At 53.0% G+C, this 27,945-nt stretch overlaps 7 protein-coding genes across 7 annotated transcripts; 4 read left to right on the top strand and 3 right to left on the bottom strand.

Moving 5' to 3' along the window:
* Window positions 1–2,929: 2,929 nt before the first annotated feature.
* J4E88_004751 (uncharacterized protein) lies at window positions 2,930–4,695 on the bottom strand (the record flags this gene model as incomplete). The annotated part of the gene is made up of 2 exons (XM_049398395.1): window positions 2,930–4,200; window positions 4,266–4,695. 2 exons carry the CDS (start codon window positions 4,693–4,695, stop codon window positions 2,930–2,932), a joined length of 1,701 nt encoding a protein of 566 aa, XP_049255956.1.
* A 1,493-nt stretch (window positions 4,696–6,188) lies between these two features.
* Window positions 6,189–7,379, bottom strand: J4E88_004752 (uncharacterized protein; the record flags this gene model as incomplete). The annotated part of the gene is made up of 4 exons (XM_049398396.1): window positions 6,189–6,544; window positions 6,593–6,805; window positions 6,853–6,922; window positions 6,969–7,379. 4 exons carry the CDS (start codon window positions 7,377–7,379, stop codon window positions 6,189–6,191), a joined length of 1,050 nt encoding a protein of 349 aa, XP_049255957.1.
* Window positions 7,380–8,885: 1,506 nt separating this feature from the next.
* On the bottom strand, window positions 8,886–11,160 carry PPP2R5D (Serine/threonine-protein phosphatase 2A 56 kDa regulatory subunit delta isoform; the record flags this gene model as incomplete). The annotated part of the gene is made up of 6 exons (XM_049398397.1): window positions 8,886–9,213; window positions 9,265–9,563; window positions 9,609–9,962; window positions 10,010–10,618; window positions 10,673–11,053; window positions 11,137–11,160. 6 exons carry the CDS (start codon window positions 11,158–11,160, stop codon window positions 8,886–8,888), a joined length of 1,995 nt encoding a protein of 664 aa, XP_049255958.1.
* An 841-nt stretch (window positions 11,161–12,001) lies between these two features.
* On the top strand, window positions 12,002–14,023 carry J4E88_004754 (uncharacterized protein; the record flags this gene model as incomplete). The annotated part of the gene is made up of 4 exons (XM_049398398.1): window positions 12,002–12,148; window positions 12,203–12,542; window positions 12,593–12,670; window positions 12,717–14,023. 4 exons carry the CDS (start codon window positions 12,002–12,004, stop codon window positions 14,021–14,023), a joined length of 1,872 nt encoding a protein of 623 aa, XP_049255959.1.
* A 470-nt stretch (window positions 14,024–14,493) lies between these two features.
* COX6 (Cytochrome c oxidase subunit 6) lies at window positions 14,494–15,300 on the top strand (the record flags this gene model as incomplete). Its single annotated transcript, XM_049398399.1, has 4 exons — window positions 14,494–14,657; window positions 14,785–14,830; window positions 14,933–15,050; window positions 15,182–15,300. The coding sequence occupies 4 exons, from the start codon at window positions 14,494–14,496 to the stop codon at window positions 15,298–15,300; spliced, it is 447 nt and encodes a 148-aa protein (XP_049255960.1).
* A 221-nt stretch (window positions 15,301–15,521) lies between these two features.
* On the top strand, window positions 15,522–16,272 carry J4E88_004756 (uncharacterized protein; the record flags this gene model as incomplete). The annotated part of the gene is made up of 2 exons (XM_049398400.1): window positions 15,522–15,528; window positions 16,124–16,272. The coding sequence occupies 2 exons, from the start codon at window positions 15,522–15,524 to the stop codon at window positions 16,270–16,272; spliced, it is 156 nt and encodes a 51-aa protein (XP_049255961.1).
* An 18-nt stretch (window positions 16,273–16,290) lies between these two features.
* On the top strand, window positions 16,291–27,891 carry J4E88_004757 (uncharacterized protein; the record flags this gene model as incomplete). Its single annotated transcript, XM_049398401.1, has 4 exons — window positions 16,291–16,345; window positions 16,426–16,583; window positions 16,633–27,147; window positions 27,202–27,891. The coding sequence occupies 4 exons, from the start codon at window positions 16,291–16,293 to the stop codon at window positions 27,889–27,891; spliced, it is 11,418 nt and encodes a 3,805-aa protein (XP_049255962.1).
* Between the last annotated feature and the right edge of the window lie 54 nt (window positions 27,892–27,945).

Raw genomic sequence — 27,945 nt, forward strand, 5'->3', positions numbered from 1 at the left:
GTCAGCCAGCAACTTCACCGGCTTGGCATCGAGTCATGTTGATTCCGCCGCTGCTTCGACGCCAACGGCCCGACAACCTGCATCAGCCCTTTCCAGCTACCACCCCGCTCTGGAGCAAAAGAAGCCTCGCCCGTCGGACTTAGCTATACAAGCGGTAAAGGAGTTGACCATCTTTCGTGTCGTCGGATTCCCCATAGTTTAGACGTTCCAATACCGACTTTAGGACACGCTGAAGACGCACATTAGCCCGTCTGGAGATTGGTGTTCTGCTGCAGACATCCGGCATCTGTCTTCGGCAACCCGACCGCGCCCTTTATTCGCGACTCATTCTCGCTCATTCTAGACTCACACACGAGTCTTCGGTACATCTCAACGCCCTGATCTGCAGCAAGGGCTTCGCCATGGTTGCACTGCATATCGCGACTCATGTCGACTCATCGACCTTGTTCTTATCTGATCAGAAATCATCTTCTTTATTGACGCTTTTTCTGGCTTCGAGCTTTGGTCTTCAGCCGCACCGACTAATTTTAGCACCCGTTGCTCTTGCGATCGACACACGATATACTCGAGCATCGGTAGATACCCGGTAGTTGCAGCGTGATATTATCGCAGTCCCCACATATCGCCATGTAGTCTCACATCAACTGATCGTAGGGCCCAGGTGTAGGCCAACACTATTACATGTACAAGAAAGGCGTCACTGCCGCGAACGACATACAAAAACACCTTTCTTTCCGCTATTAGCATTGGATGTCCAGTCCAACCTCGAGCCCACTTTGAGGTAAAGATATCGCCTGCAAGATCAGGTACTATTCAGACTACTGCTACCGCAACACTGCAGACAGATTGGAGAAGATTCACACATCAAATTCGATCTAACACTAATATTAGTATCACAGCATCGCGGCTTGCAGTAGAACTGAAACTGCATCTGCATGGCGCGTAATGTCTCTGACTAACACGAACAAACAGCACTACTTCACCACTCTTAGTTTCAGCTTGGAGCCTACAGGTATGGCTGTAGCCAGTGATCACACAGCGCCTGAACAACCGACACGAGAAGCCAAGCTGTACTACGTCATGTGTCATCCCATCGCGAGCAACACGACGCGAAGTCATGTGAAGGCTTCTTGAGTACTCTGACAATTCATACTGCAATTGGCTCTCTGTTCAAGAGGTAAGCCACGGTCAAGGCAGACTCATTATGAGCAGCTTCCAGGAGCTTACGCCAGGGGGCTCAGCGGACTCACCGCCGGTGAGTCCAAAGCATCGCATGTGCGTATCGCGTTGCTCGTCTTGCTCGCGACGATGAGCTATTCCGGGAAACAGTAGCTACGGACCACTTCACATATAAGCCAGTGTTGATGGCGACTTCAGCTAGGTTCTATCAAATTCACAATCTGTCGTCAACTCCATCGTTGCAAGAGCACTGAAAATATAATCATCGACTTCTATAAACCCTTGACATAATCATCAAAATGTCTTTCCCACCTATCCGCTTCACTCCTTTCCAAGTCTCCAGCGCACCGTCGTCTGGCCAAATAAAGACAAAGCAGCCTTCTCATCAACCGGAGACGTCCACAGCGTCCAATACGTCTGGCAACTCCACTACGTCCAGTAACTCGACGTCAAACACTGACAACTCCAATACTACGACCTCACATGACGGAAAATAGCTAGAAGTAGTTGACGAAGAACCCATCCTGGTAAGCCACCGAAAATTCAACTATTTCCGTTTTGGACATAACGAAATAGAGTAGAACGAAGATGGTCCATTGCGGCCACGATGGGTTGTATCGTATAAGCATCGGTCAAGTTCGCCTCTGTTTGAGAAATGGTCACTCTTGTCGACATCTGAGCATTTGGTTTCAATAGAATGGATCAACTTCACTTCCCAATTCTACCCACTTTCATTTACTCGTTGCTATTCAGTGATCGCAACATTGGGTAACAAGTCCGATGATCTAAACTTCATCCCACATACAACTCTGCATTCTTTCTCAAACGATACGCCATCCCCGATGCGTCCTTCCATGACTGTATATCTAGACCTCACTCTAAACTACAGTACATACGTTCTCTGCATCACCCACAGAACCCATCTCCTTCATGTCTCAGATTCATCGGCACGATGCCCGGCTCGATACCAGCGCACAAGCACTACGGCCGTAACCCACTGCCGCGTTTTGTCGTATCACTCGGTCGTACTTCGCGGTGACGAATACGAGGTGCGGGTGCTATTTAACCCCTCATGCAATTACGTATACACTAACATGATGCTTGCATGGTAAAATGTGCCGGAGACAGTTTTTCCTTTTATCCTAAAGTGATATATATGGGCAGGTTTGGGAAGAGAGAAGTAAGCTTCCACGTACGTATCAGTCTGGCATTCTATACCTTTGCTTGGAAACTTGGGCACAGCTACTACGACACCAGATCGCAACAACGCCAATAACGGTAATCACCCTCCTGCTTAAAGCTACGTGTAACGAACTAACCCTTGTATTATTCGTAGTACTTATGGTAGATGTTTACAGGGTCAAAAACCAGCAGGTCATCACCACCCAGTATCGTGATCACACCCAACGTCACAAACACATCACAGTTGCTAAAGGTAGGTATGAATAATATAACATTGAGTAATACAGATTTTCGTTCTCGCTTTAAATGAAGAAAACGTCGTGGACATTGCAAACGAAAGACCAAAACCCTCACACACACAACAACCCCGTTTCTCTTCCAATCATGACGCCTTGCTGAACGTTTTCCAAAGAAAAGGAATCGACATAGGAAATTATGTTTGGGTATGGTGTTGTAGTAGTAATCGTAGTGCCAAAGCAGTTCCTCTCCTCTTCCATTCCAATTCATGTGTCTTCGTCTTTTCTTCCGTTCACTCTGCAAATAGAGAGCTAAACAAGCCATCCTCTACCTACCTCTTCTCACCCATTTGCACCCCCGCCTCAAGCGCAAGCGGTGTCTTCTCCCTCTGCTCCTGTGCCTGACCGCTGCTGCTCGACTCGCCCTGTGGCCTCCTACCAATCCGCGCAAGCCAGCTCTCGGCACTTTGTACGGTACCGTCAACGACAGTAGTAATCTGGCCCATCATATCCAGTCCCTCTTTTGCAAATGCCAGCATGCGGTTTGCGCCTCTGACCTCATCGCCGCCCGCGTGTTCATTGTTCGCGTTGCGGCCGGCGAGCTGCCATCGCTGGGGTACGGAGAGCAATTGTGTTCGAACAACCGTCTGGGCGTTCTGCGGGAGGGCGCCGCCGGTATAGCGGGACACGGACTGCACGACGGATTGGAGGGTTTGCCAAATGTCTGATGAGAGGACCTTGATGCGGTCAGCAATTTGGCGGACTTGATCGTCTTTGTCCGTGTCGACAAGGCCCATTTGCGCCATGGTGCCATTGAGTTGCGTCTTGTCATCTTGGGCAGCAAAGCCGCCAGACTGCCTCTGGTTGCGGAGGGCAGCTTCGTATTCTTCGAGGACGAGCTTGAGCGCGCGCATAACGGAGTCGATGTGGGTTGTTGCGCTGCGAAGAAGACCGAGACAGAGCTTCAACGACCGCAATGATGTCTCTGATAGAGCTACACCGAGACCGGACGTTGTCATGATGAGCTGCGTGGACCAGTTGACGCGACGATCCTGCGGAGTATTTGAGCGCTGTTCGGGCGACTTGTGCGACGTGATTTCTCCAGAGATGACTGCCTCTTCATAGTTTGGAGAGCGCTGGTCGTCGTATGCAGGGAGCGACTCGGAGTATGAGGATTGTGAGCCGCCTCTTGTTCGTGACGCTGCTGCAAGAGCATCATCCACGTCCATGGCGTCATCTGCTGGGCTCGCGATCCTTTGCCTCTTGCTCCTTGAACTCTCGCCATCTCCCTGCTCGAGGTCGCTGGGTCGTCTGTCTCCCAGATAGCGGCGCAGGCTTTTCTCCATGCCCGTCCGCCTACCTACAGATGTCACAGTGTTGACCATGGGCGATCCAATGTTGCGCTCGATGAGCTCAGCACCGTACTGGACCAGACGTGGGGTGTAGCCTTTGGTGGTGTTGTAGGCTGAGATGGAGCCGTTGATACCATTTCCAAGCCATGGGTGATTCGACGTAATCAGAGAGAGGAGTGGCTCTGGAGGTTCGCTTGTGGATTCTCGAGCAGATAGCGTGAGGGATCGTGCCGTCGGCGAGCGAACGAAGTCTGCGATGGTCAGTCAGCATGCATTCCGCGTCATAAACAGCAACAGCAACAGCGTCGTGACATACCCGGGTTCCCCAATCCGCTCAACGCCTCTGCTGCCAGCCTTACATCCGGATCATCCATGCTGACACTCGTTTCCCGTCTACCCACGTTGTCATCCTGCATGCTGCGCACACTCGCGGTATCCATCGGGCTTCCCACGTCTTCACGCGGTAGGCCCTCTGGCGCTCGTGTGAAAGTCGCATTGTTCGGTACTGGCAGCATGCCCCATTGCGATCTGTCGTACTGCGACCGCGGGCTGTATTCTATTGAGTTGTGTGGAGTATGACGCGCTTTCGTGTCCGGCAGGTCTAGCGACTTGATGCCGGGCAGCCTCCCATGATCCGGCACATGGCTTGGGATATGCGTCGGAACCGAAGGGAGGTGAAGCGATTCGGGCTCGTGTTGCGTGTATGCGGGCGGCGGGGCACGCTGTAGTGGTCGTTCCTGCTCCATGGTAGGATTCTCACAGGACCGTGACGTTTCTAATCAACCCGACTACCCCACGTTCATCTATGCGCAGACCACGCCGGGTTGTGTCTCTGCGACTCTCCGATCAGTTGTCCGGTGCAGCGCTATGTCCGTGAAAGCCGTCGCAATGCCCAATGATGATGCGGAGGGTGCGCCTCGAAGGGGTATTCTGCTCCGCGGAAGCGTAATCGGAGGCCGAGTGCGAATTGGGGGACGCGATGATGTCGTTTCAGGGGATGCGAATCTCAGAAGACGCACAGCATGGGAGCGCAGCTGTAAATATCGATCGAGAGGCGTGGAATTGTCGGTTATCGCATCGTGGAGCCGGAGGCAGGGTTGGAGGGGGATGACAGCGCGAAACGACGCCGGGCAGCAAATTGGCGATCGCCTCTCACATGTCAAAATCCTATCACATGTCACGAACAATCCACCCAAGCCAACGCCACCATGCTTGTCGGCCTTTACCCCGAGCGAAGTGACACCGACGCAGACACTTTAGTTATTAAATTCCATCGAGTAACGACCTGTAGCAATCCTTGGCGTCCTACGCATTCCCAGGCTGCATCAGAACGTCCGAACACGCTGTTATGAGTTTGGAGTTGGCACGACGATCTCAAGTAAAGCTGACGACAGGAGCCCGGTACATATGTGGGGCTACAGCCGACCTCTAAGCTACATGAGTAACGTAACAACACATTACCCGATGTACCTTACTCTTCTTCGCCTGTCTTACCAGACCTCAGCACTGCATGTCTATTGCACGTAACTTCACCAAATCCATTTTCTCTAGTGCAAATGCTTTCGGGGCCGTTAAGATATTCATGTGTTCAGCTGTAATCGCCCGTCACAGCGTGCAGGGCTGGGCTATCTTCTACTGACTGGTGTGCGATGGCTGTCATATCAAAACGAGTATAGTCGCCCGTTGCACGTGCAACTCGGTAGACTTCCCTACATTAGCTACATGTACGTCCAACGAGCGTCCGCCAAAGGCAAAGTACACACATGGAACATGAAGCAGTCATTGACGATTATGCATTATCTTTCGTTGAATATTGTCTACAACGTGCTCTACCGCCCATGCCAAAGCCCAAGACTAACACCAGAGTTGTCGTAACGCGAACCGACCAACCATGCTCTTACATGCTTTTATCGTGACACGGGGCCGGACCAAAAATGTCGAGCCCCAAACATAGCAATTACAATAAGATATGGAAATTGTAGCCCTCCAGGCTGATATCGTGTCAAGAACGAATTGGTAGGAGCCTGGCCGAAAGGTGGCTCCACTTGACGAAGATTGTTCCGAACCGGTGCTTGGCCCGTAACATCTGGCTAGCCCTGAAGAGCATCGAATGCTACATCAGATGCTATCGCAGAGTAGTTCGAGTGCTTCCACGGCGAGAGGCCGTTGTGCGTCGTCCAATGCTTCAAAGAGCTCTATCTGCCGCACAGCACTTCGCATGTCCTCCGAACGCTCGAGCTTAGGCCTTGCGGCTGCGGGTCGCGCGTCCGTTGGGTGTGCCGTTGGGCGAAGCTCCTGTAGCGACACCGTTAGTGACACCAGCACGCGAGGTCGAAAGACGCCTGCGAGCTTCACCAACAGTCGGCACCTTCTCGTCCTTCATCTCCACCAACGCGCTTGTAGCCCTGCGGCGGCCCTTGGGCACCGGCTTCTTGTACGTGGCGAAGTAGAAGGCGAGAAAGAGGAAGAGGTACGACGTGATGATGCAGATACCGGAGATGGCAGCAAACTCCTCACCAGCACACTTGCCCATGTTGGGCATGTGTGGCCAGTAGGTGCTTGTGAAGTAGGTCCACGAGGCGAAGTAGATGAAGCCTGTATGTTGTTAGAGTCTGATGTGGAATGTGGCGGAATTGGACTTACCGAGGTCGAGGACGAACTGGGTGATCTGGCCAACGGTGATGTACTTCTTCCACCAGATGCGGATGCCTCGCGCACTCTGGAAGTAGTACCAGTACATGACAACGTGTACAGCCAGGTTGAGAGTGATGACGGGCCATGAGACGGGAGTGTGACCAATGAGCTGGGTGTAGCAGAGGAGAGCGGTCGCGCCGTGGTGGTAGGTGTGGAGGAAAGCTGGGCTTATTAGCGATGCGACGTCGATGTTGGCTTGTTGCACTTACTCAATGGCTTCTTCTTCAAGAACAGGAAGCAAGTGTCAATCAACTCGAGGAACTTGGTGAGGTAGTTGAGCTGCACATGTTAGCAGCATCCTGAGCATCTCGGCGCAAGTACTTACGTAGTACAGAATGACCAGCTTGTCGGTCCATCCACCCTGGTGGTCGCAGATGGCGAAGAAAAGACCCTTCCTGACAACAATGGGGATCAATTGCTCAGCGAAGAGGAGAAGTAGGGTGCCGCTGATCGCCGTGAGGTAGAAGTTGTGGACCTTGAAGAGAAAGTTGAGCTTGAAGGGCTCACGGTTGCGCATGAGCTCTCGTCCGCCGAAGATTATGATGTAGTAGGTAATCAGCGTGACAACGCAGACCTTGAATGTCGAGAGCGGCGTCTCTCCTTGGACGAAGCGGAAGTCCTGGGGCTTGTAGCCCGCGATGGGCTCGAAGCATTTCTCGAAAATAGGCCATAATGCCAGGCCAAAGGGACGGTCGAGCGTCGGCGCGCCGACTTCAAGCCAATCTGGGCCACCCATTGTGTGCGAGTATGAGTTGGGACTGTCGAGGTTGGTGTTGTGGTGTTCGGAACGGTGGAAGCCCTGGACGTGGGGATTTAAAGGGTTGAGCCTAGCAAAGCGACTAGGTAAACAAGACAAACGTGGAGGAAGAGAAGGCAACCGCGACCGAGCAAGTGCAAAGCACAAAGGAGTGACGAGAAAATGTGAAGAAGTAAATCTCACACCGAGCCAGATGGAGGTGATGCGCAAAAGGTTATGAAGGACTAGCAATGTTTTCTGGCTGCGCGCGGAAAGGAGGTCGGAAATGACTGCTGGGGTCTTCCGCCTCTCCCGCACCTGGGCCCAACGCGCCGTTGCACGTCCAAATTACGACACATTGCAGACCGAGGCCATTGACTTGTTTACTATTGGCTACGCTACTGTATTGCTCTCCTTTTACTTTGGTATCGCTGCTGACCGCCGCTGACTACCCTTACCATGTTCTCACACGCATGCATTACCACGCTGGCTCGTGGATAGCGTGCACTTAGGCCTAACTGACGTAAAGTTCTGTAATGCAAACGTTGTCCATCGTCTCTGCGATTCACTCGGCGCGAACCACAGGTTGGCCTTTGTCGCAAAGTAGAAGCAAAGCCTCCCAGAACATGGCATCGAGTCGGATATCTTGGCGTTCCGAAAGCCGAGGCCCCCCTTGGAGTTAGCGACCTCCCAAACCGGATGGCCAGGAAACCTATGCGGCTCCCCGTGTCTATTCGCGTGGTAATTTTAGCCTGCATGGCTTCGACAGTATGGGTTTCCCTTGCAACCCTTTCAGCACTGGCTACCACAAGGCGAACGAAGTAAACAACAATACCACTCATCCGTGAAAGAAGTCTCCTATGAGAGCTCACGATAGTTCTCAACATCGCACAGCTTGCGATTGATCTGCAATGCAATCAAAGGTCTTTAAAAATTCTTTATATTCCGCGTCTATCAGTGAAGAAAGTCCCTATTTCGTCGTCTTTCACAAGAAACATCATCCGGAACACCCAAATGAAACGTTCCATGTTGTTTTGGGAAGAACCAAAGAAACTGCGACGCTTGATGCCAGATAAACCACATGATATCGCGACTACAATCAGCCCTCAAAAGACTGGCAGTGAAGCAAGGCAGCAAAAAGAGAAGAGAATGGATGCACCCAAGAAATCAAGAGCTAACAACCCGGGTAATCGTACCTCCAGAATTCGACCTTGCACGTCCACCTGATGGTCGCGACGAGACGACATGGCCAGAAGAGGAATTCGGGCGACTGTTGCTACGTGGTCGGCCAGCCGAGCGGCGAGCGCTGGACGAAACGTGGTGCTCCCCTTGCGAAGTATGATGCCGTCGCTACAAAGACGCAAAGCACAAACACGTCAGATCCACCTGAACCGAAATGCAAGTCTTGGGGAAAAAGGAAGAAAACCTAGGAGTCTAGGGATAGAATTAAGAGTACATCGATTCGGCCACACAGAATGCTCATCCAGAGTTCTAGGGACTTAAGAATCAACGTACCGAGGTTTGGCTGCCTTGACGCTCATATTCCTTTGGCCGCCTCTCTCTCGATGCTGTTCCGTCATCCTGTAGACGGAGGTTCTCCAAACGTGACTCCGAGTCATCCATACGCATCGGGTCGACGGCGGACTTCTCTGCAGTGCCGTTTGAACGTGACTCGGCGAGCTTGGCGAGCTTGTCCCAGCGATCTTGTCGACTTTGCTGTCTTTGCGTTGCGTTGTTTTGTGACTCGGCGTAGTCATGCGAACAGTCGTCGAAGAGTTGCGGGTTTACTTCCATGAAGAGCTTCATAGCATTGTACACCATGCCGTGGATGGTTCTGGGCAGATAGTCAGCAAGCAAGCCATGTCACCAGAGTGCAGATACGTACCGGTTCCAGTGTCCCTTTGAGTTTTCGTACAGCGGTGCGAACATGATTGGCAAAATGACTTCGACATTGTCGCTAACCAGATTACAGAAGTACTCGTTGTTCCAGAAGTACAGCGCTCTCTCGGCGACCTGGAAATGAGGACTGGCCACTGATTTGGCTAACTGGTTGAACAACGGCTCCTGAACCTTTGCGAACTCGGCGGGGTCCATAACCTCGAAGATGTCCTCTACTTCGTTCAGGAACATGACTTCTTTGGTACTGTTCACCTTTGGCCAATAGCGGAGAAGACCCAAAACAACCTGAACGTGTAAGCCTAGCCTATTGGATCTGGCGTATGTCCCTACCTCTTCTGTTAATGCCGCGTCCTTTTCCAAGAACTGGACAATGCAGTACGCCAATTGTGGATGGTACATGCTCAGACTCTTGACTTTGTGGAGCGGGATGAGCACCCTCGTGAGGAATAGCTTGTGCTCCTCCTTCAATGGCAAAGCGAAACCGTTGATGATGGACCCGAGAATCTCGAGAAGCTCGGCGATACCGTTGAAGCGCTCTGTCTCGTAGATGAATTGGAAGAAGACGTTGTTGATGGATCGGCGGATGTAGGAGCGGAGGTTGAGGAATTTGCCGTATATGCGATGGAGCGTAGTCTTCAAGAAGTCGCGTTCCCGGGGGTCTTCAGAGTCGAATAGCTCGAGCAACTGCTGGTGTTAGCTAGGGGAATCTAGAGGACAGGTCGTGTACGTACGTTGAGCACGAAGCTGTGGTCTATATACGCTTTGGCAATGTTCGTGTTGAAGTCCTGGCTTTCGATGAAGCGAAGGAAGAACTCGTAGACTACCTGAATGTGCGGCCACGCTACTTCCAGCACCGGCTCGTCTTCCTCTGGGTCGAAAGCTTCGCCTTGGGGATTCATCGGGGGCGGGATAGGACGGAACAAGTTCTTCGCGAACATCTCTACGACGCGTGGATACATCTTCTCGGTGATGACCTGGCGGTTGTTGGCGACATAGTCGAGCAGCTCGTGCAGAGCCAGGCGCTTGATCTCCTTTGATTTCATGTCTCCGCTAGCATCGTTGAAGTCGAAGATGATGTTGCATTGGTCGATCTTTTGCATGAAGAGTTCCTCTCTCTTGTTCGGGGGCACCTCGTGGAATCCGGGGAGCTTTTCCAGTTCACGCTGACGTTGATCCGAGATGTCGAAGCGCGACGAGTGTTGTCTCTTCGGGGTTCGCATGCCCTCGATGTTGTCCTTGGGCGTTGCTTGAAGACGATCGAATATTCCCGACTTCTGGCCCGCCTTTGGAGGCGCAAGATCACCGGGCATCGTCTCGGCAGCGCCAGGAGGAGGCACATGCTATGGCACTGGTTAGCCTACCAAACACATATCGGTTGATGCGCGGGTACTTACAGGCGCGCTTGGGCTGATGACGACGCTGGGTGCCAGGGGCTGCCCCAGCCTAGAGGGCGTGCCTGGACCTGCAGCGCCAGCGTTACCAGCAGCACCGGGGCTCATCATGCCCTGTCCGCCGAAAGATTGGGGTCCACCCGCGAGGGAACCGGACGAGGGCTGGGGGTTCTGTTGTAGCGACCCAATGTTGGCCGAAGCGCCATCGGCGGCGGGCTGGCTCTTGCTTCGCGCATCGGTGAGCTGCGTCTGCGACGAGGAAGGCGTAGCCTGGGCAGAGCCCGAGGGGGAGTTGGAAGCACCCAGCGACGGCGATGCAGTTCCCGAGGTGGAGTCCTTCTTCTTAGATGACTTGCTATCCTTGCTTCGAGAGAGCTGTTCGGACTATACATGTTAGCCTCCGCGCATAGAGAGGGGTAGGGGGGTGCGTGGTGTGGCCGGGGTCCATGGGGAGGACGAGCACTTACGACCCTCTGCCTGAAGCCTTTCATGGCTGACGGAATGCGCCCACGGCCAGGTCAAGCGCAGCGGTGTTGCAGAAACGGGCGTCCGAGATGGCGGCTGGCCTCGAGGCGTCGGGGGACAGGTCGCAAGCCGATAGCGCCAATGGAAACTAGATGGCAGGCGCACACACGGGGAATCGGACACAGGAGAGCGTAGGGCTCAGGCCGACATGGAGGAGAGACGCGTGAGGTAATAGATGGTGGCTAGTGTAGCCGTCTAGGATGGTGCACGGGGAGTCGGTGGAGGGAGCAGCTTCGCGAGGGGGGGTCAGACGGCAGCCGGGGCCCTAGCAAGTTGCTGGTGACGTATCGGCGCTCTGGCTGAGGGAGAGGCGTGTATTCTGGAGCTGGAGGGACAAGTTGGAGCAGGTCGTCAACTGACAACTCAGGGCTGCTGCCAGACAGACAGCGTCGAGTGATTCGCGCTAGCCGTCCCGTAGCGAGGCCGTGCGTTTGGGCCAAAAGCCCCGCCGCAGCCGTCACGACATCCAGGATAGCTGCGAGAGTGAAGTAGCACGGCGGGCGTGTCAAGGGAGCGACTGCGCGAGAGACGGGAGACTATTCCGCTGCTGGGTCCGCGGCAGCCTCGTATCATCTGATCTGGCGCTTTGCACGAGAGTCATCGCGAGATCGATCCCTGTCTCTATAGAGAAGCGGCGACGGGCTTCGCACTGGCCCAGGGTCTCATCACTTGTCTCTCGAACACCTACCACGGGCGTACCCAGATAGTCCGGCCGAAGTAGACAGAAAGCTTTGAGCGACTACAAACTCTCGTGAATCTCACCGCCAGAGCGTTTTGAGCTTGCACCTCTCCACCGTGTAACCCAATATGGACAACGCCATGTCGACCGAGAACGAGCATGCGCCCTGGCTGCCCATCCCGTCACGTGCCGTCTCCGTTGTCGAGCATCCCGCCATCATCAAAAACGTTGACAAGGGCATTACCTCATTAGGTGGGCCTGTCAAACTAAGCAAGGTCAGCCGGCAATAGCAGTGCCTACCGCTTTGGGAGGGACTAACACTCGCCCAGGGCCTGCGATCACGATTGGAAACCACGACCAACGCCGAGGGTGACGACGAGCTCAAGAAACTCATCTCTGTCTCGCTGCGCCCAGACGACCCCTTTGCCAAGCGTTTGCTGTCCACGCCTGTGAGGACGAACAACCTTCTCATCAAGGTCACGGTGCCAAAACGGACAGGACGCAAACGAAAGCGTGGAACCACAGGGCCATTCCTTACTGAAGATGAAATCACTTTGACCAACAAGACGTATGTGGATGCACCAACTATCTACAGGAGCCTGCAAGACAATGCCTCGATGTACAAGGTTGCTCTGGCCGGAGTCGTAGATGAAACTCATCGGTTCCGAAGTGAGTCGAGCACAATCTTGAACTCTGTGGAACCATCACTGACTCTCCAGATATGCCTGACTTGCAGTATGCTGCTTCTCACAACGAGACCATGGTGGGTCTGCGAGACCACGTCCTGCCAAAACGATGTAAGACTAATCCCAACACACTCAAAATGTCACTAATCCATCCTAGACGAACAGTTGTTGAAGTATAATGTCAACACCGCGGCCGGTGCAGATCTGGCCAAAAGCGTTGGGCCATCGCCAGAGTTCATACAGATGCCAATCGCCTTCAACTATCGGTTCCAGCAAAACTCAAACGTCAAATACACCGATCAAGGTGTTGTCAATATACAAAGAAGCCTCGCCTACAACGCATACACAATTGTCAAACCCACAGACGAACATGTACCGACAGGACCCCGACCCGGTCTTCCAACAGAGAGAGATCTCTCACCCTATATGCAGTCACTGATTGCAAACATTAGAACTCTGCTCTTACAGAGACCCATAGTAACCCGGCAGTTACTTTACAACAGACTGGGATGGGACAAGAGAACCAAGCTTCGGCAAGCAGCCATCTATTGCGGATTCTTCTTCGAAAGCGGGCCCTGGCGAGAGGCTCTTGTCCGTTGGGGAGTCGATCCTCGCAAAGACCCTGAATATCGCAAGTATCAGACTGTGTCTTTCCTGTCTTACATCAAGTCAGGCACATCAAAGCACCGCGCGGTCTTCGATCAGCATGTCTTGAAGCTAGCAAAGATGTCGCCGGAAGAGTTGGAGACTGAGCACACATTTGATGGTGTCAATGTTTCGCGAACAGGCAACCTCTTCCAGTTCTGCGATATTACCGATCCTCTCATTGCGAAGGTTTTGGCTACAAAGGACATTCGATCAACTTGTGCACCCACCTTCCAAGGGTGGTATCACGTTGGCACTTGGGCCAAAGCAACGGTCATTCTGAAGGACAAGATGAACGCAATTATTGGCGGCGACAAACCGGATGATAGCATATATCAGCGTATCGTCGAATGGCCTGAGCTGTGGGACGATAAGGAAATGGCAGCGCAGTACAAGAGTGAAGTCGACGACCGTCACACACACCACGAGAAGAGGAGGGAACACCAAGTGATGCACAACGTGCGTTGGGCTGCAAGGAATCCGCGCTACGCCTTCGAGAAAATGGAGGAGACTGATGAGCCAGAAAACCACGCTGACGGAGACGAGGCGCCAGACGACGTCGAGGTTCCGGAGGACATGACCGAAGATCCTGTACAGCCAGATACTCTTCTGAACGCTGACATCGGGGATGCGGAGGACGACGAGGATGATCAAGATGGCGAGGTGGATGAAGACGAAGACGAAGAGATACAGGCCGGTGGCAGGAACGATGATCTGTCTGGCAGCTCAGAGCTGGATGACGACAGCGACAGCCCAGTCATGTCCGTCCGAGCAGCATCAGAGGGACCAGTCCCGTTTGGCGGTTATTACAGGGTATAAACCTTCCGAGTGTTTCTATGAAAGCGTGAGCACTTGTGGATGAAAGCCAGAATATATTGGTTCTCGCGTTCATAGCTGTTCTCTTATCTAGCTTCTTCAATCCTGTCTACAGATAGCTGGGAGCGTTGTTCAAGGACCTTCAAAGACAATGGCGTGCATTGCCTAAAAAGGCGATGTCACGCGCATGAAGAGAACTCAGATACAGGTTAGAATTTGAAGAATGCTTCAACAGTGATTTATATGATTAAGTGCGGCAGCGCGACTATGCCGTCAGTCTCAGGAACGGGTGCGACCCACTTTTAAGACGGCTTGGCTTGGGCGCAACTCGGATCGCCTGAGCTTTCGTTTTCGTAACCTCACGCGAAATCGCACCACCGACACCACTACTCATCGACACACTGCCGGCTACGCACGCCCAGCAGCCCCGAATCCACCTCCCGTAGCTTGCCAGTAGCTCTCCAAATCGCAACATGTCCTTCGTCCGCGCCGCGTCGAAGGTCAGCCGAGTGGGCGTGCGAGTCCCGGCCTACCGAGCAACCCCTGTTGCGTTGAACACCCAGCGTGCTTTCTCGCAGTCGGCTGTCCGCAAGAGCGATGCGCATGCCGAGGAGACATTCGAGGAATTCACCGCCAGGTACGACCAATCCGAGGAGGGGCTGTAGAGTCGGACGGGCAGGAGTCATGCGGAGATCATGGACAGCCATTGAGCGCCATTGAGGATATGACGAGCTCCATCGCTGACTTGTGCTTCTTCAATATAGATATGAGAAGGAATTCGAGAAGGTGAACGACGTTTTCGAGCTTCAGGTACGTTGTTGTCTCCACGATGTGACCCCACCGGTATCACCCGACATGGGTTGGGCAACTGTGGGATGCCACGAACAGAGTCAATAGGCTGACAATCGCCAGCGAAACCTGAACAACTGCTTCGCCTACGATCTCGTTCCCTCAACCACCGTCATCACCGCCGCTCTCCGCGCTGCCAGGCGCGTGAACGACTTCCCCTCAGCTGTCCGGGTTTTCGAGGGTACGTCTTCTACTACGTTCCCAATATCAGTCCTGTCTCTTTCTACACAAAAGGGAGCCAAACGGACTCTGGACTACGCTACTTCGGCATCCGGCCAACCTTGAGACGTTGATTACTAACATACGTCACAGGTATCAAGTTCAAGGTCGAGAACAAGGGTCAATACGCAGAGTACCTCCAGGAGCTCGAGCCCATACGCGAGGAGCTCGGCATTCCTCTCAAGGAGGCCATGTACCCCGATGAGAAGTAGAGATCAGAGGATCAGGCTGCGCATATTCGTTATCCCCATGTTCCCGCCCCCACATTTTGACATCGAATACCATGGTGCGCCTCTCCAACAATGTAAATGTCAACCTTTCTATTTCTTATCTTAGACGGAAGACCGGACGTGGATGTGTGGCCTTGTATAACTATGGTGATGTTCTCTGTTTCACACAAGATAACCGCAGAATTGCATATGATTGGGAGGCTATGAAGGGTGAGTCAGGCGACGGCAGGTAGTTGGATAGATGTATAGTGTTTGTATCTTGCAGCAAGTCCCATCTGACCCGTGAACTTCTGAACGCAGTTTTTGTTGTGATCTTAGTCCGCCGAAGCATGCACTGGAAGAAATGCGTTGCGGCTGCGGCTCTGCAGGAGTTTCGCATATTCATTTGCAGATGGTGGCGCGATGAATCGCGTTCAATAATATCCATCACGTCCCAAATCACATAAGAAGCACACATCAACACCAGGTTGCCAGAACCAGCTGAAGTCTGGTGTGGAGAGATGACTGTTGGATATATGCCGGACATGGATTGGAAGGTGCCACCCGCACGGCGCACAGGGGTGGCGCCGACCAATGAGAGCGACGCGCTAAGTTTTGGGGGTCGGCGTGCCTCCCTCGCTCGTCAGCTCCAGGCTAAGTGCTCTGCAGAAGCTCATCCATCACTCCAAGTCGCGACTCCATACCCGCACTCGGGACGCGCCCTCGCCCCACCACCAGGCCTCACTTCCACAATAACGATTGTAATGACCATATAGGCCATCCCGCCTGCACCTTCCTTTTCAAAATTTAATATTCGACACAGCAGCGACCTGCACCCGATTCCGCACACCACCGCGTGCCACCGAGACCAATGCGCCTGTCTTCCGCTACATTGATCGCGCCACATACTGGATAGCTGCGCCATTGCAGGGCACAGTCTACGAGGACTTCGACAAGGTGGAGGAGCGGCTGTAGGCTGCACGCAACATCGCCATGGCGACTCACAACTTCGAGGCTATGGCCTCCAAGTTGGACGACCCAAACTCTGGTACACAATACATTGCGCGCGCTGCATGCCCACAACATGCGCGCGCATCATCACAAGAGAACATCGGCTGACTGGCGCAGATCTCAGAGTCAAGGGCACCCAGGCGATCGAAATCCGGGACAACATTGAGAACTACTGTCAAGGACAGCAGTACGCCTCGTTCTTGAATCACCTCGTCCCTGTGTTCCTCAAGATATTAGATGGCAACCCAGTCTTCATTTCCACGTCGCCCGAACAGGTGAGCGCACGACTTGCGACAACTCTACAGCCTTCTGACTCAGAAACAGCGCATACGGAACTGTGTCCTCGAGATCCTGCACCGTCTTCCGATGAACCCGACCGAAGCCATAGAACCGCACGCGGCCAAGATCGTCGACAAACTCATGAGCTTGGTGAAGCTGGAGAACGAGGACAATGCGGTTCTGTGCATGAAGACCATCATGGACTTTCAGCGCCACCAAACCAAGGCGCTCGCGGACCGAGTTCAGCCATTCTTGGATCTGATTCAGGAAATGTTCGAGACGATGGAGCAGGCGGTGCACGATACCTTCGACAGCAACACGACAGCTTCAGCCTCGCAAGGCGTTCCTTCCACCCCGAACAACCACCAATTCTCCCAGTCCCCACGCCCGAGCTCGCCAGCGACTGCCCTCACATCTGGATCCGCAGGGGATATTGGATCGGAACACCAGCAAACGCGCATGCTGCTCAAGGGAATGCAGTCGTTCAAGGTCCTCGCAGAGTGTCCAATAATTGTGGTATCTCTATTCCAGGCCTACAGGAACTGTGTGAACAAAAACGTGAAACTTTTTGTACCACTGATCAAGAACGTACTCTTGCTTCAGGCGAAGCCACAAGAGAAGGCACATGAGGAGGCCAAGGCGCAGGGCAAGATCTTCACTGGTGTCAGCAAAGACATTCGCAACCGCGCGGCATTTGGCGACTTCATAACAGCTCAGGTTAAAACCATGAGTTTTCTGGCTTACCTACTTAGGGTGTATGCAAACCAGCTGAACGACTTCCTTCCGACCCTTCCTGATATCGTCGTCCGACTGCTCAAGGACTGTCCACGCGAAAAGTCCGGCGCACGGAAAGAGCTACTAGTCGCTATTAGGCATATCATCAACTTCAACTTCCGCAAAATCTTCCTCAAGAAGATTGACGAGCTACTGGACGAGAAGACATTGATCGGAGATGGCCTGACAGTGTACGAGACCATGCGTCCGCTCGCATACAGCATGCTGGCCGATCTAATCCACCATCTGCGAGAATCTCTGTCGAAAGAGCAGATCCGACGCACAGTTGAGGTTTACACGAAGAATTTGCACGACACATTTCCCGGAACCAGCTTCCAGACCATGAGCGCGAAGCTTCTGCTGAACATGGCAGAGTGCATCGCGAAATTGGAACCTAAGGAGGACGCGCGATACTTCTTGATCATGATACTGAATGCCATCGGTGACAAGTTCGCGGCAATGAACCGACAATACCACAATGCTGTCAAGCTCTCAGCTCAGTACAGCCAACCGTCCATTGATGCGGTCGACGAGAACCACATGGCCGTTCAGGAAAACCCCCCGGATTGGGACGAAATCGACATTTCCAACGCGACACCCATCAAGACGTCCAATCCACGAGACCGGAGCTCCGATCCCATCGCCGACAACAAGTTCCTGTTCAAGAACCTACTCCATGGGCTGAAGAATCTTTTCTATCAGCTAAGAGCCTGCAACCCAGCCAAGATCAAGGACGAGATTGATCCGACCAACGCGTCTGCAAACTGGCATGAAGTGTCGTTTGGCTACAACGCGGAAGAGGTGGAAGTTCTTATCAAGCTTTTCCGCGAAGGTGCCAAGGTGTTCCGTTACTACGGTACTGAAAAGACCCCTGAAACACAAGGCTTGTCACCGGGAGATTTCATGGGCAACCAACATATGATGTCGAGTGGCAAGGAAGAGAAGGACCTTTTGGAGACGTTCGCGACTGTCTTCCACCACATCGATCCAGCCACGTTCCACGAAGTGTTTTCATCCGAGATACCCCATTTGTACGATATGATGTTCGATCACCCGGCGTTACTTCACGTTCCACAGTTCCTTCTCGCTTCCGAGGCTACATCACCCAGCTTTTCGGGGATGCTGTTGCAATTTCTTATGGACCGAATCGAAGAGGTTGGCACTGCCGATGTGAAGAAGTCCTCCATCCTCCTTCGCCTCTTCAAACTTTCCTTCATGGCCGTTACGCTCTTCTCTGCCCAGAATGAGCAAGTGCTATTACCACACGTCAGCAAGATCATAACGAAGTCGATTCAGCTATCCACGACTGCCGAAGAACCCATGAACTACTTCCTCCTGCTTAGGTCATTGTTCAGAAGTATTGGTGGCGGTAGATTCGAGCATCTGTACAAAGAAATTCTTCCCCTGCTGGAAATGCTACTCGACGTGCTCAACAACCTTCTTTTGACGGCGCGCAAGCCGGCTGAAAGGGATCTCTTCGTTGAACTATCTCTCACAGTGCCAGCACGACTCAGTAACTTGTTGCCACATCTCAGTTACTTGATGAGGCCACTGGTCGTTGCTCTGCGTGCTGGCTCGGATCTTGTCGGTCAGGGTCTTCGTACTCTAGAGCTCTGCGTGGACAATCTCACCGCCGACTATCTGGACCCGATCATGGCCCCAGTCATCGACGAGCTGATGGCTGCACTATGGGAGCATCTGAAGCCTAACCCGTACAGCCACTTCCACGCTCATACCACGATGCGCATTCTTGGAAAGCTAGGCGGACGCAATCGCAAGTTCATCACTGGCCCACCAGAGCTGGATTTCAAACCGTACTCTGATGATCAGTCATCTATTGACATTCGACTCATTGGATCTACCAAAGACCGTGCCTTCCCCGCAGCGATAGGCATCGACACCGCCATCGCGAAGCTCCACGAAATCCCAAAGACTCCAGCAGCCAAAAAGTCCGACACGTTCCATAAGCAACAGGCTCTTCGCCTCATCACCGCACATACGAAGCTGCTGGTCGGTTTCGACAGCTTGCCAGAAGACTTCGCCCAGCTAGTACGCCTGCAAGCGAACGACTTGTGTGCCAAGAAGTTTGATGTGGGATACGACATCCTCACCGCATCAGAGCGCGAAAAGTCCATCACCAAGAAGACTGTAGAACAAGAGACTCTCAAGAAACTGCTGAAGGCGAGCATCTTTGCTGTTTCGGTACCTGAGCTGAAGTCGGAAGCGGAGGCTCTGGTAAGCAACTTGGCAAAGCACTTCACGCTTCTGGAGCTTGGAACGCAATTTGCCACTCTGAAACACAAGAACAAGCCGTTCGATGTGCATTCAGGAGAAGGGCCTGTCGTGATCGAGAGCGATGTCATCTCTGAAGCTATTGGCGAGTCTCTGGCGTCAGAACACGGCGCAGTGCGGGACGCTGCTGAGCAAGCCATCATCACAATGCGCGATGCTACGAAGGCAATCTTCGGCAATGATAGTTCCTTGGACAAGTTCGTGTTCTTCAATGAGCTGTCAAGTACGTTTTGCCACAACTGTCATGCTGATGACTGGTTCATGAAGTCTGGCGGAACTCGGGGTATTGAAATCATGATCAAACAACTGGGTCTTCCCCAATCATGGCTCGTACCCCGCCATTTCGAACTTGTTAGGGCACTCAACTTTGTCATGAAGGACATGCCTATCGATCTCGACTCGAAGACGCGCATACAAGCAGAGGGCCTCATCCAAGACCTCATCCGACGCTGTCACAAGAAGACGACCAAGGAAGATTTCGATAAGGGCAACAACATTACCCTGAAGCTCTGCCAACAGCTCGTGGGTGATCTCTCGCATATGAACAAGAGTGTGCGAGACGCAACCCAGAAGGCGTTCCAGGTGTTGTCAGATGTGACCGAGTTGAGCGTCAGCGACCTGATCACGCCGGTGAAGGATAGACTCATCTTACCGATTTGGACCAAGCCGCTGCGAGCACTACCGTTCAGTATTCAGATTGCCTACATTGACGCGATCACTTTCTGTTTGAAGCTCAAGAACAACATCCTCGAGTTCAACGAACAACTGACGAGATTATTGATGGAGTCTTTGGCACTAGCCGACGCCGAAGACGAGCACTTGGCAAGTAAGCCTTTTGAGCAGCGGAACGCAGATCACATCGTCAACCTACGAGTTGCATGCATCCGTCTCCTCTCCACCGCTCAAACCTTCCCTGAGTTTAGCACGACACCGCCGAACCAGACCTTCCTCCGCATTATCGCTGTCTTCTTCAAGTGCCTGTATTCGAAGTCTCCAGAAGTGATTGAGGCGGCGAACATCGGCCTATCTGGCGTTATCTCAGCTACAAACAAACTGCCCAAAGATGTCCTCCAGAGTGGACTTCGTCCTATCCTTGTCAACCTCCAGGATCCAAGGAAGCTCTCTGTCGAGAATCTTGACGGTCTGGCACGGTTGCTGAAGCTCCTCACAAACTACTTCAAGGTGGAGATTGGCACACGTCTCCTTGATCACCTTAAGAGCATTGCGGACCAGAACAGTCTGCAGAAGATCTCGTTCACTATGATCGAGCAGAATCCCAAGATGAAGATCGTCACCGGTATCTTCAACATCTTCCACCTGCTCCCGGCGGCCGCTGCGACGTTCCTCAAGCAAATCATCGAGAAGGTTATCGAGCTTGAGACGGCTCTTAGAAGGACGCACTACAGCCCCTTCAGAGAGCCGTTGATCAAGTACCTCTGTATGTATCCCAAGGAGGCTTGGGACTACTTCGCACCCAATTTGAAGGACCAGACCCAGGGACGCTTCTTTGCACAGCTACTCGAGAACCCAGCAAGCGAAGTACTTCGTAAGCAGGTGACAGAAGATGCGTCTGGCTTCCTGAGCGCCATGAACCCTGAGGGTACCGAGAAGGAGAAGTGCCAGGCTCAACTCAACGGTATTCACATTGCGTACGCTCTCAGCCAATCCGAAGAGACGAGTAACTGGCTCGTTTCGAACGAAGAGCTGCGAAAGGGTCTCTTCGACGCAGCCAGGGGACTGGAGAAGAAGCTCAGGGTGAACACCCTCGACTCGGAGCTACGTCTGGCAACAGAACAAGCTGGTGATCAGATTATGATCATCTTCACCACGTACCTGAAACAAGAACCGAACAATCTGGATTTCTTCTTCGAAGTAGTAGATGCGGTCACATCTGAGGAGTTGAAAGCCTCACCGCGCCTGTTCGATTTCATCTATGACCAGATCATCTCCAGTGAGTCTGTGGATTACTGGAAGACGATTGTGAACAAGTGTATCGATCTGTACACTTCCCGTAACTCTTCCCAGAAGACGAAGACGTTCATCTTCCGCTACATCGTCAACCCCATCTTCGCCATGGATGTGAAACGCAACTGGGACAGCCTGTTCGGTCCAAAGGCCAAAGGTACCAAGTTCATGGACAAGGCCATGACTGAGGCAATCCACAGCCGGCTCTGGAAACCGCAGTCCACCCTGGAGCTCTCAGAAGACACGGCCCAGCTTGGTGTCGACCACTCACGGATGGAACTCCTTCAGCTTACCACCCTCCTCCTCAAGCACTACCCCGGGATGATACAAGATGCTCGCAAAGACGTCATCAAGTTTGCTTGGAACTACATCAAGCTTGAAGACATCATCAACAAGTACGCCGCTTACGTGCTCATCGCCTTCTTCATCGCTGCATTCGACACGCCTGTCAAGATCGCCGTTCAAGTCTATCAAGCCCTTCTCAAAGCACACCAAAACGAGGGTCGATCGTTGGTAATGCAGGCGCTTGAGCTTATGGCTCCTGTCCTGAAGAAGCGCATGCCAGGTGGTGACGCCAAGATGCCTCGCTGGATCCAGTATCCTCGCAAGATTTTATCCGAGGAAAGCTCGAACCTGCAGCAGCTGATGAGTATCTTCAATTTTGTGGTTCGTCATCCGGACTTGTTCTACGAAGGCCGTGAACATCTATCCTCCATCATCATTACGGCGTTGTCAAAGATTGCGCAACCTCCGAATCCCTCGACCGATGCAAAGAAGCTCGCGTTGAATCTGATCAGCCTAATCAGAACATGGGAAGAACGTACAGCAAGCGAGAGCGCCGGTCCTGTCGAGCGTCCATCTCAGTCGCCTCAAGCACTAAAGAGGCGAGCAGACGGGTCGGCAGTAGTCACTAACTCTTCATCGAGGGGTTTCGTGGCCGGACCTGGCATTCGTATGATGCTTATCAAGTATCTGATTCAGTTCATCGCCTATCTTCCAGAACGCTTCCCTGTGGCTTCACCAAAATCCAAGGACCCGACAGCGGTCACCACCACCACACCACAACCTGCGGAGATATGCAAGAAGGCTGTGCAGTTATTGCATGACTTGCTCTCGCCACGATTATGGAGCGATCTGGACCTGGATCTCATGCTCAGCAAGAAGATCGAGGAGATCCTGTTGACCGAGATGAAGCAAGAGGACAAACCGGAAGTGTTCAGCACACGCATGATCAACACGCTCCAGATCGTAAAAGTCATCGTGAATGTCAAGTCGGATGACTGGGTACTGCAGCGCATTCCTCAATTCCAGAAGATCTTGGAGAAGCCAATTCGTTCTGAGAACCCAGACGTGCAGGCCAGTCTTCACGCAACCGATGAGTCGGACGACGGCACAATGAAGCTGAAGCCTATCCTCAAGCGCATCCTCGAGGTCATGCCTGAACCTGTTACGGATGATGAAGGCAACATTGAAGAATCGCCCTCTACCGAATTCGTAAACTTCCTTGGTACGATTGCTACGGAAGCTCTCTCCAATAGCTCCTACGTCAGTGCCATCAATATCTTGTGGACCTTGTGCCAAAAGCGGCCTGAGGAGATCGATCAACACATTCCACAGGTCATGAAGGCCTTCCAGGGCAAGATGGCCAAGGACCACCTTGCCGGCACCAGCGGCATTCCAGGACAGCCAGTACCACCTGCTATGCGCCCCGAAGGAGCCAACCCACCTACTGATACTCGTGAGGTCGAGATTCAGACTGATCTGGTACTGAAGACAGTTGACATCCTGGCTGCGCGCATGAACGAGCTTGGCGAGAACCGAAGGCCATATCTCAGCGTGCTGGCTTCACTTGTTGAGCGCTCTCAGACCAACTCTGTCTGTATGAAGGTACTAGATCTCGTCGAAGAATGGATCTTCCACTCCACCGAGCCAGTGCCTACGCTTAAGGAGAAGACGGCAGTCCTAAGCAAGATGTTGCTCTTCGAGCACCGCGCCGACACTTCGCTACTGACTCGCTTCTTGGACCTGGTAATTCGTATCTACGAGGACCCCAAGATCACTAGGAGTGAGCTTACCGTGCGGATGGAGCACGCATTCCTGATTGGTACTCGAGCGCAGGATGTTGAGATGCGCAACCGATACATGACCATCTTTGATAAGAGCTTGAGTCGCACAGCAGCCAGTCGCCTGAGCTACGTGCTTGCGTCCCAGAATTGGGATACACTCTCCGACAGCTACTGGCTCAGTCAAGTCATCCACTTGATGTTGGGATCGGTCGAAATGAACACGCCGGCTCAGCTTCATTCGGAAGATTTCCGTCTCATGCAACCCACCGCTTTATTTGGTTCATATGGCAGGGATCCGAGGATCGCCGACGTCATGGTTGATGACGAACTGGAAAATCTTGTAAACGGTCATCGCCGCTTCTGCAATCAATTGGCCGACATCAAAATCAAGGACATCTTCGAACCACTTGGTCACCTACAACACACCGATAGTAACCTTGCTCATGACATCTGGATCGCTTTCTTCCCGCTGGCATGGACGGCGCTTACGAAGGATGACCAAAGCGATCTTGAGAAGGGTATGGCCGCGCTGCTCACCAAGGACTACCATTCTCGTCAACTCGACAAACGACCCAACTGTGTTGCGACCATGCTTGACGCCATTGTCCATGCTAGACCGCGAGTTAAGTTCCCGCCTCACATCATGAAGTACCTCGCTCAGACCTACAACGCATGGTACACGGCTGCTGTCTACATGGAAGACTCCGCTATCTCACCTGTCGTGGATGTCGAGAAGCTACGCGAGAGCAACCTGGACGCCTTACTGGAAATTTACAGTGGCCTACAAGAGGATGACCTGTTCTACGGAACATGGCGGCGACGTTGCCAATTCATAGAGAGTAACGCTGCTCTATCATACGAGCAGTGCGGCATCTGGGACAAGGCACAGCAGATGTACGAGGCTGCCCAGATCAAGGCCCGCACCTCAGTTCTGCCGTTTAGTACTGGAGAGTACATGCTTTGGGAGGATCACTGGGTGATTTGCGCGCAGAAGCTTCAGCAATGGGAGATCTTGAGCGACTTTGCTAAGCACGAGAACTTTAATGATCTTTACCTGGAATCAACCTGGCGCGTATTCGATGCTTGGCAGAACGCTGAGACCCGCGAGCAGCTTGATGCAACTATCAAAGCTGTCAGCGACGCGCCCACACCACGACGAGTATTCTTCCAAACTTTCATGTCTCTTCTCAAGCTTCACAACAAGCAAGAATCGCAACCGGAGTTCCATCGACTGTGCGATGAATCCATTCAACTTTCGATCAGAAAATGGCACCAGTTGCCCAGACGCATTACCCAGGCCCATATCCCGCTACTTCAACACTTCCAGCAGCTCGTCGAACTTCATGATGCCAGTGTTATCTGCCAGAGTCTTGCCCAGACTACGCAAGTCAACCTTGATGTCAAATCTCAAGAGCTGAAGCTGCTCCTCAGCACTTGGCGCGACCGCTTACCGAACTTTTGGGACGACATCAACGCGTGGCAAGACTTGGTAACCTGGCGACAACACATCTTCCAGTTGATTAACGGCGTCTACCTCAACCTCCTCCCGCCGACTCAGAACAACGCTAGTGGCAACTCCTTTGCCTACAGAGGTTACCACGAGACGGCATGGATCATCAACCGCTTCGCGCACGTCGCACGCAAGCACAACTTGCCAGAAGTCTGCATCAACCAGCTTGGACGTATCTACACCCTCCCAAACATCGAGATTCAAGAAGCTTTCCTCAAGTTGCGCGAACAGGCCAAGTGTCACTACCAGATCAAGGCCGATCTCAACAGTGGGCTGGACGTGATCAACAACACCAACCTGAACTACTTTGGACCCAACCAGAAGGCAGAGTTCTACACGCTCAAGGGTATGTTCCTGGCCAAGCTGGGTCAGAAGAACGAAGCCGGCGAGGCATTCGGTACCGCGTTGTACTTCGATATTAAGCTCCCGAAGGCATGGGCGGAGTGGGGCCGATACAACGACATGCTCTTCAAGGAGGAGCCGCAGAATCTGGAGAGGGCCGAGGCAGCACTCAGCTGCTATCTCGAAGCAGCCAGCCAGTTCAAGAACGCCAAGTCAAGGAAATTGTTGGGACGTGTGTTGTGGTTGCTCAGTTTGGACAATCCGGAGAGGAAGTTGGCGGAGAAGTTTGAGGAGTTCAAGGGTGATACACCGGCATGGTATTGGATAACTTACATTCCACAGTTGTTGAACAGTCTGTCACGACAGGAGGCGCCGATCGCCAGATCCATTCTCGGCAAGTTGGCGAAGACGTATCCTCAGGCATTGTACTGCCATCTTCGAACAACGCGAGAGGATATGGCGGTTCTCAAGAAGACGCACGAGCAGAAGGAGGCAAAAGAGAAGGCTGCAAAGGCCAAGCAACAACAGGGGCAAGGGTCACCCGCAACGAAGCAGGCTTCGCCAGAAACCAGACCCGGATCCAGCACCGGCAGCCGGCCAACAACCGCAGGTGCGGACATTAAGGCTGCTGCGAACGGCACGCCCAACGGCACTGTCAAGACAGAAACTGCTACGCAAGATGGTGCACCAGCTCCTAGCGACGCAGCCCCAGCGCCGAAGAAGCCGTGGGATCATGTCGAAGAAATCAGCGCTATCCTCAAAACGGCTTTCCCTCTGCTCGCTCTCTCCATGGAGACGATGCTTGACCAGATCCAGAAGAACTTCAAGTGCCCACCTGACGAGGATGCGTATCGACTCATCGTTGCTCTGCTCAACGATGGTCTGTCATATGTCGGTCGTCAGCCTAACCTATATGCGAGGGAGATCAAGCTGCCGCAATCAACTGAGGCAAACATAACACGTTTCGCCGAATCGGTCCTCCCACCTCACATTCGCAAGGCTTTTGAAAAGGACTTTGTTACCAACAAGCCAACGATGTACGAGTACATCCAGAAGCTGCGCACATGGCGAAATCGCTTCGAGGAAAGGCTCGATCGCAGGAAGCTCACAGTTCCGCTCGAACAGTACACGCATCAGCTTAGTGAGTTCCGCTTCCTCAAATTCGACGACGTGGAAGTGCCTGGGCAGTACCTGCAACATCGCGACAAGAACTCCGACTTTGTGCGCATTGAACGCTTCCTGCCAGATGTGGAACTGGTGCGCGGTGTCGGTATTTGCCATCGCCGTCTCAAGATCCGTGGTCACGATGGAAGCGTGCACCCCTTCGCTATTCAGTTCCCGGCTGCTAGAAGTTCCAGGCGCGAGGAGCGTATCCTACAACTCTTCCGCATCTTCAACGGCATACTGGCTAAGCGCAAGGAGAGCCGGCGAAGAAATCTGCAGTTCCATCTTCCGCTTATGGTACCGATTACCCCTAGCGTGCGTATGGTACAAGACGACCCTTCATATATCAATATGCAAGGTATTTACGAGGATTACTGCCGGAAGAATGGTATCAATAAGGATGAACCCGTGCTCTTCAGCATCGAGAAGCTGCGAGCACTCCAGCCAGTAAGTTCTTCAGACGCGCATGCAAGCCGCCAGTTTCTAACCCAACCCCAACAGAAGAACCTTGATCACGCCAACAGCATTCGCCTCGAAACATTCGCTGCTGTGCAAGAGAAATACGTGCCCCCGACGGTCATCCAAGACTACTTCCGTGCTACCTTCCCCACCTTCGCCGACTTCTGGCTCTTCCGCCGTACCTTCAGCTACCAACTCGCTGCGCTCACGTTCATGACCTATGTCATGCATATGAATACGCGCTTCCCCCAGAAGATCAGCGTCTCGCGCTCTAGCGGCCGCATTTGGGGTTCCGAACTGATCCCGAGCATGGCAGTTGGTAAGCCCATCTTGCACAACTCGGAACCAGTACCTTTCCGCCTCACACCCAACCTACAAACTCTCATGGGGCCGTTGAATCTCGAAGGCATCTTCGCTCCTAGTGTCATGACAGTCGCGCGCTGTTTGATTGAACCCGAGGGCGAGCTAGAGATGCAACTCAGCATCTTCATGCGCGATGAGATGAACCACTGGTTCACCTCGCAGCACAAGGCCAGCCAGCTTACTCCCGAGGTGCTCAGGGAGAGTGTGCAAAGTAATAGCGATCTGGTAGTCAAGAGGGCCAGCGCGATTGGTAGCCTACCCACGGGCGCCAATCTACCTGCGAACCAGACAGTAGTGGACTTGGTGGCTGTTGCGGTGCATCCGGCCAAGTTGAGTCAGTGCGATCCGCTCTGGATGGGTTATCTGTAAGGGTTTCAGTTCATTGAAGAGATGGGTGTTTGGTGTTTTGAAAAAGGGTATATT

The sequence above is a fragment of the Alternaria novae-zelandiae genome (assembly GCF_023758075.1).
Source record: "Alternaria novae-zelandiae strain BMP 2774 chromosome Unknown scaffold_8, whole genome shotgun sequence".
In the NCBI taxonomy this organism is placed as follows: Eukaryota; Fungi; Ascomycota; class Dothideomycetes; order Pleosporales; family Pleosporaceae; genus Alternaria; species Alternaria novae-zelandiae.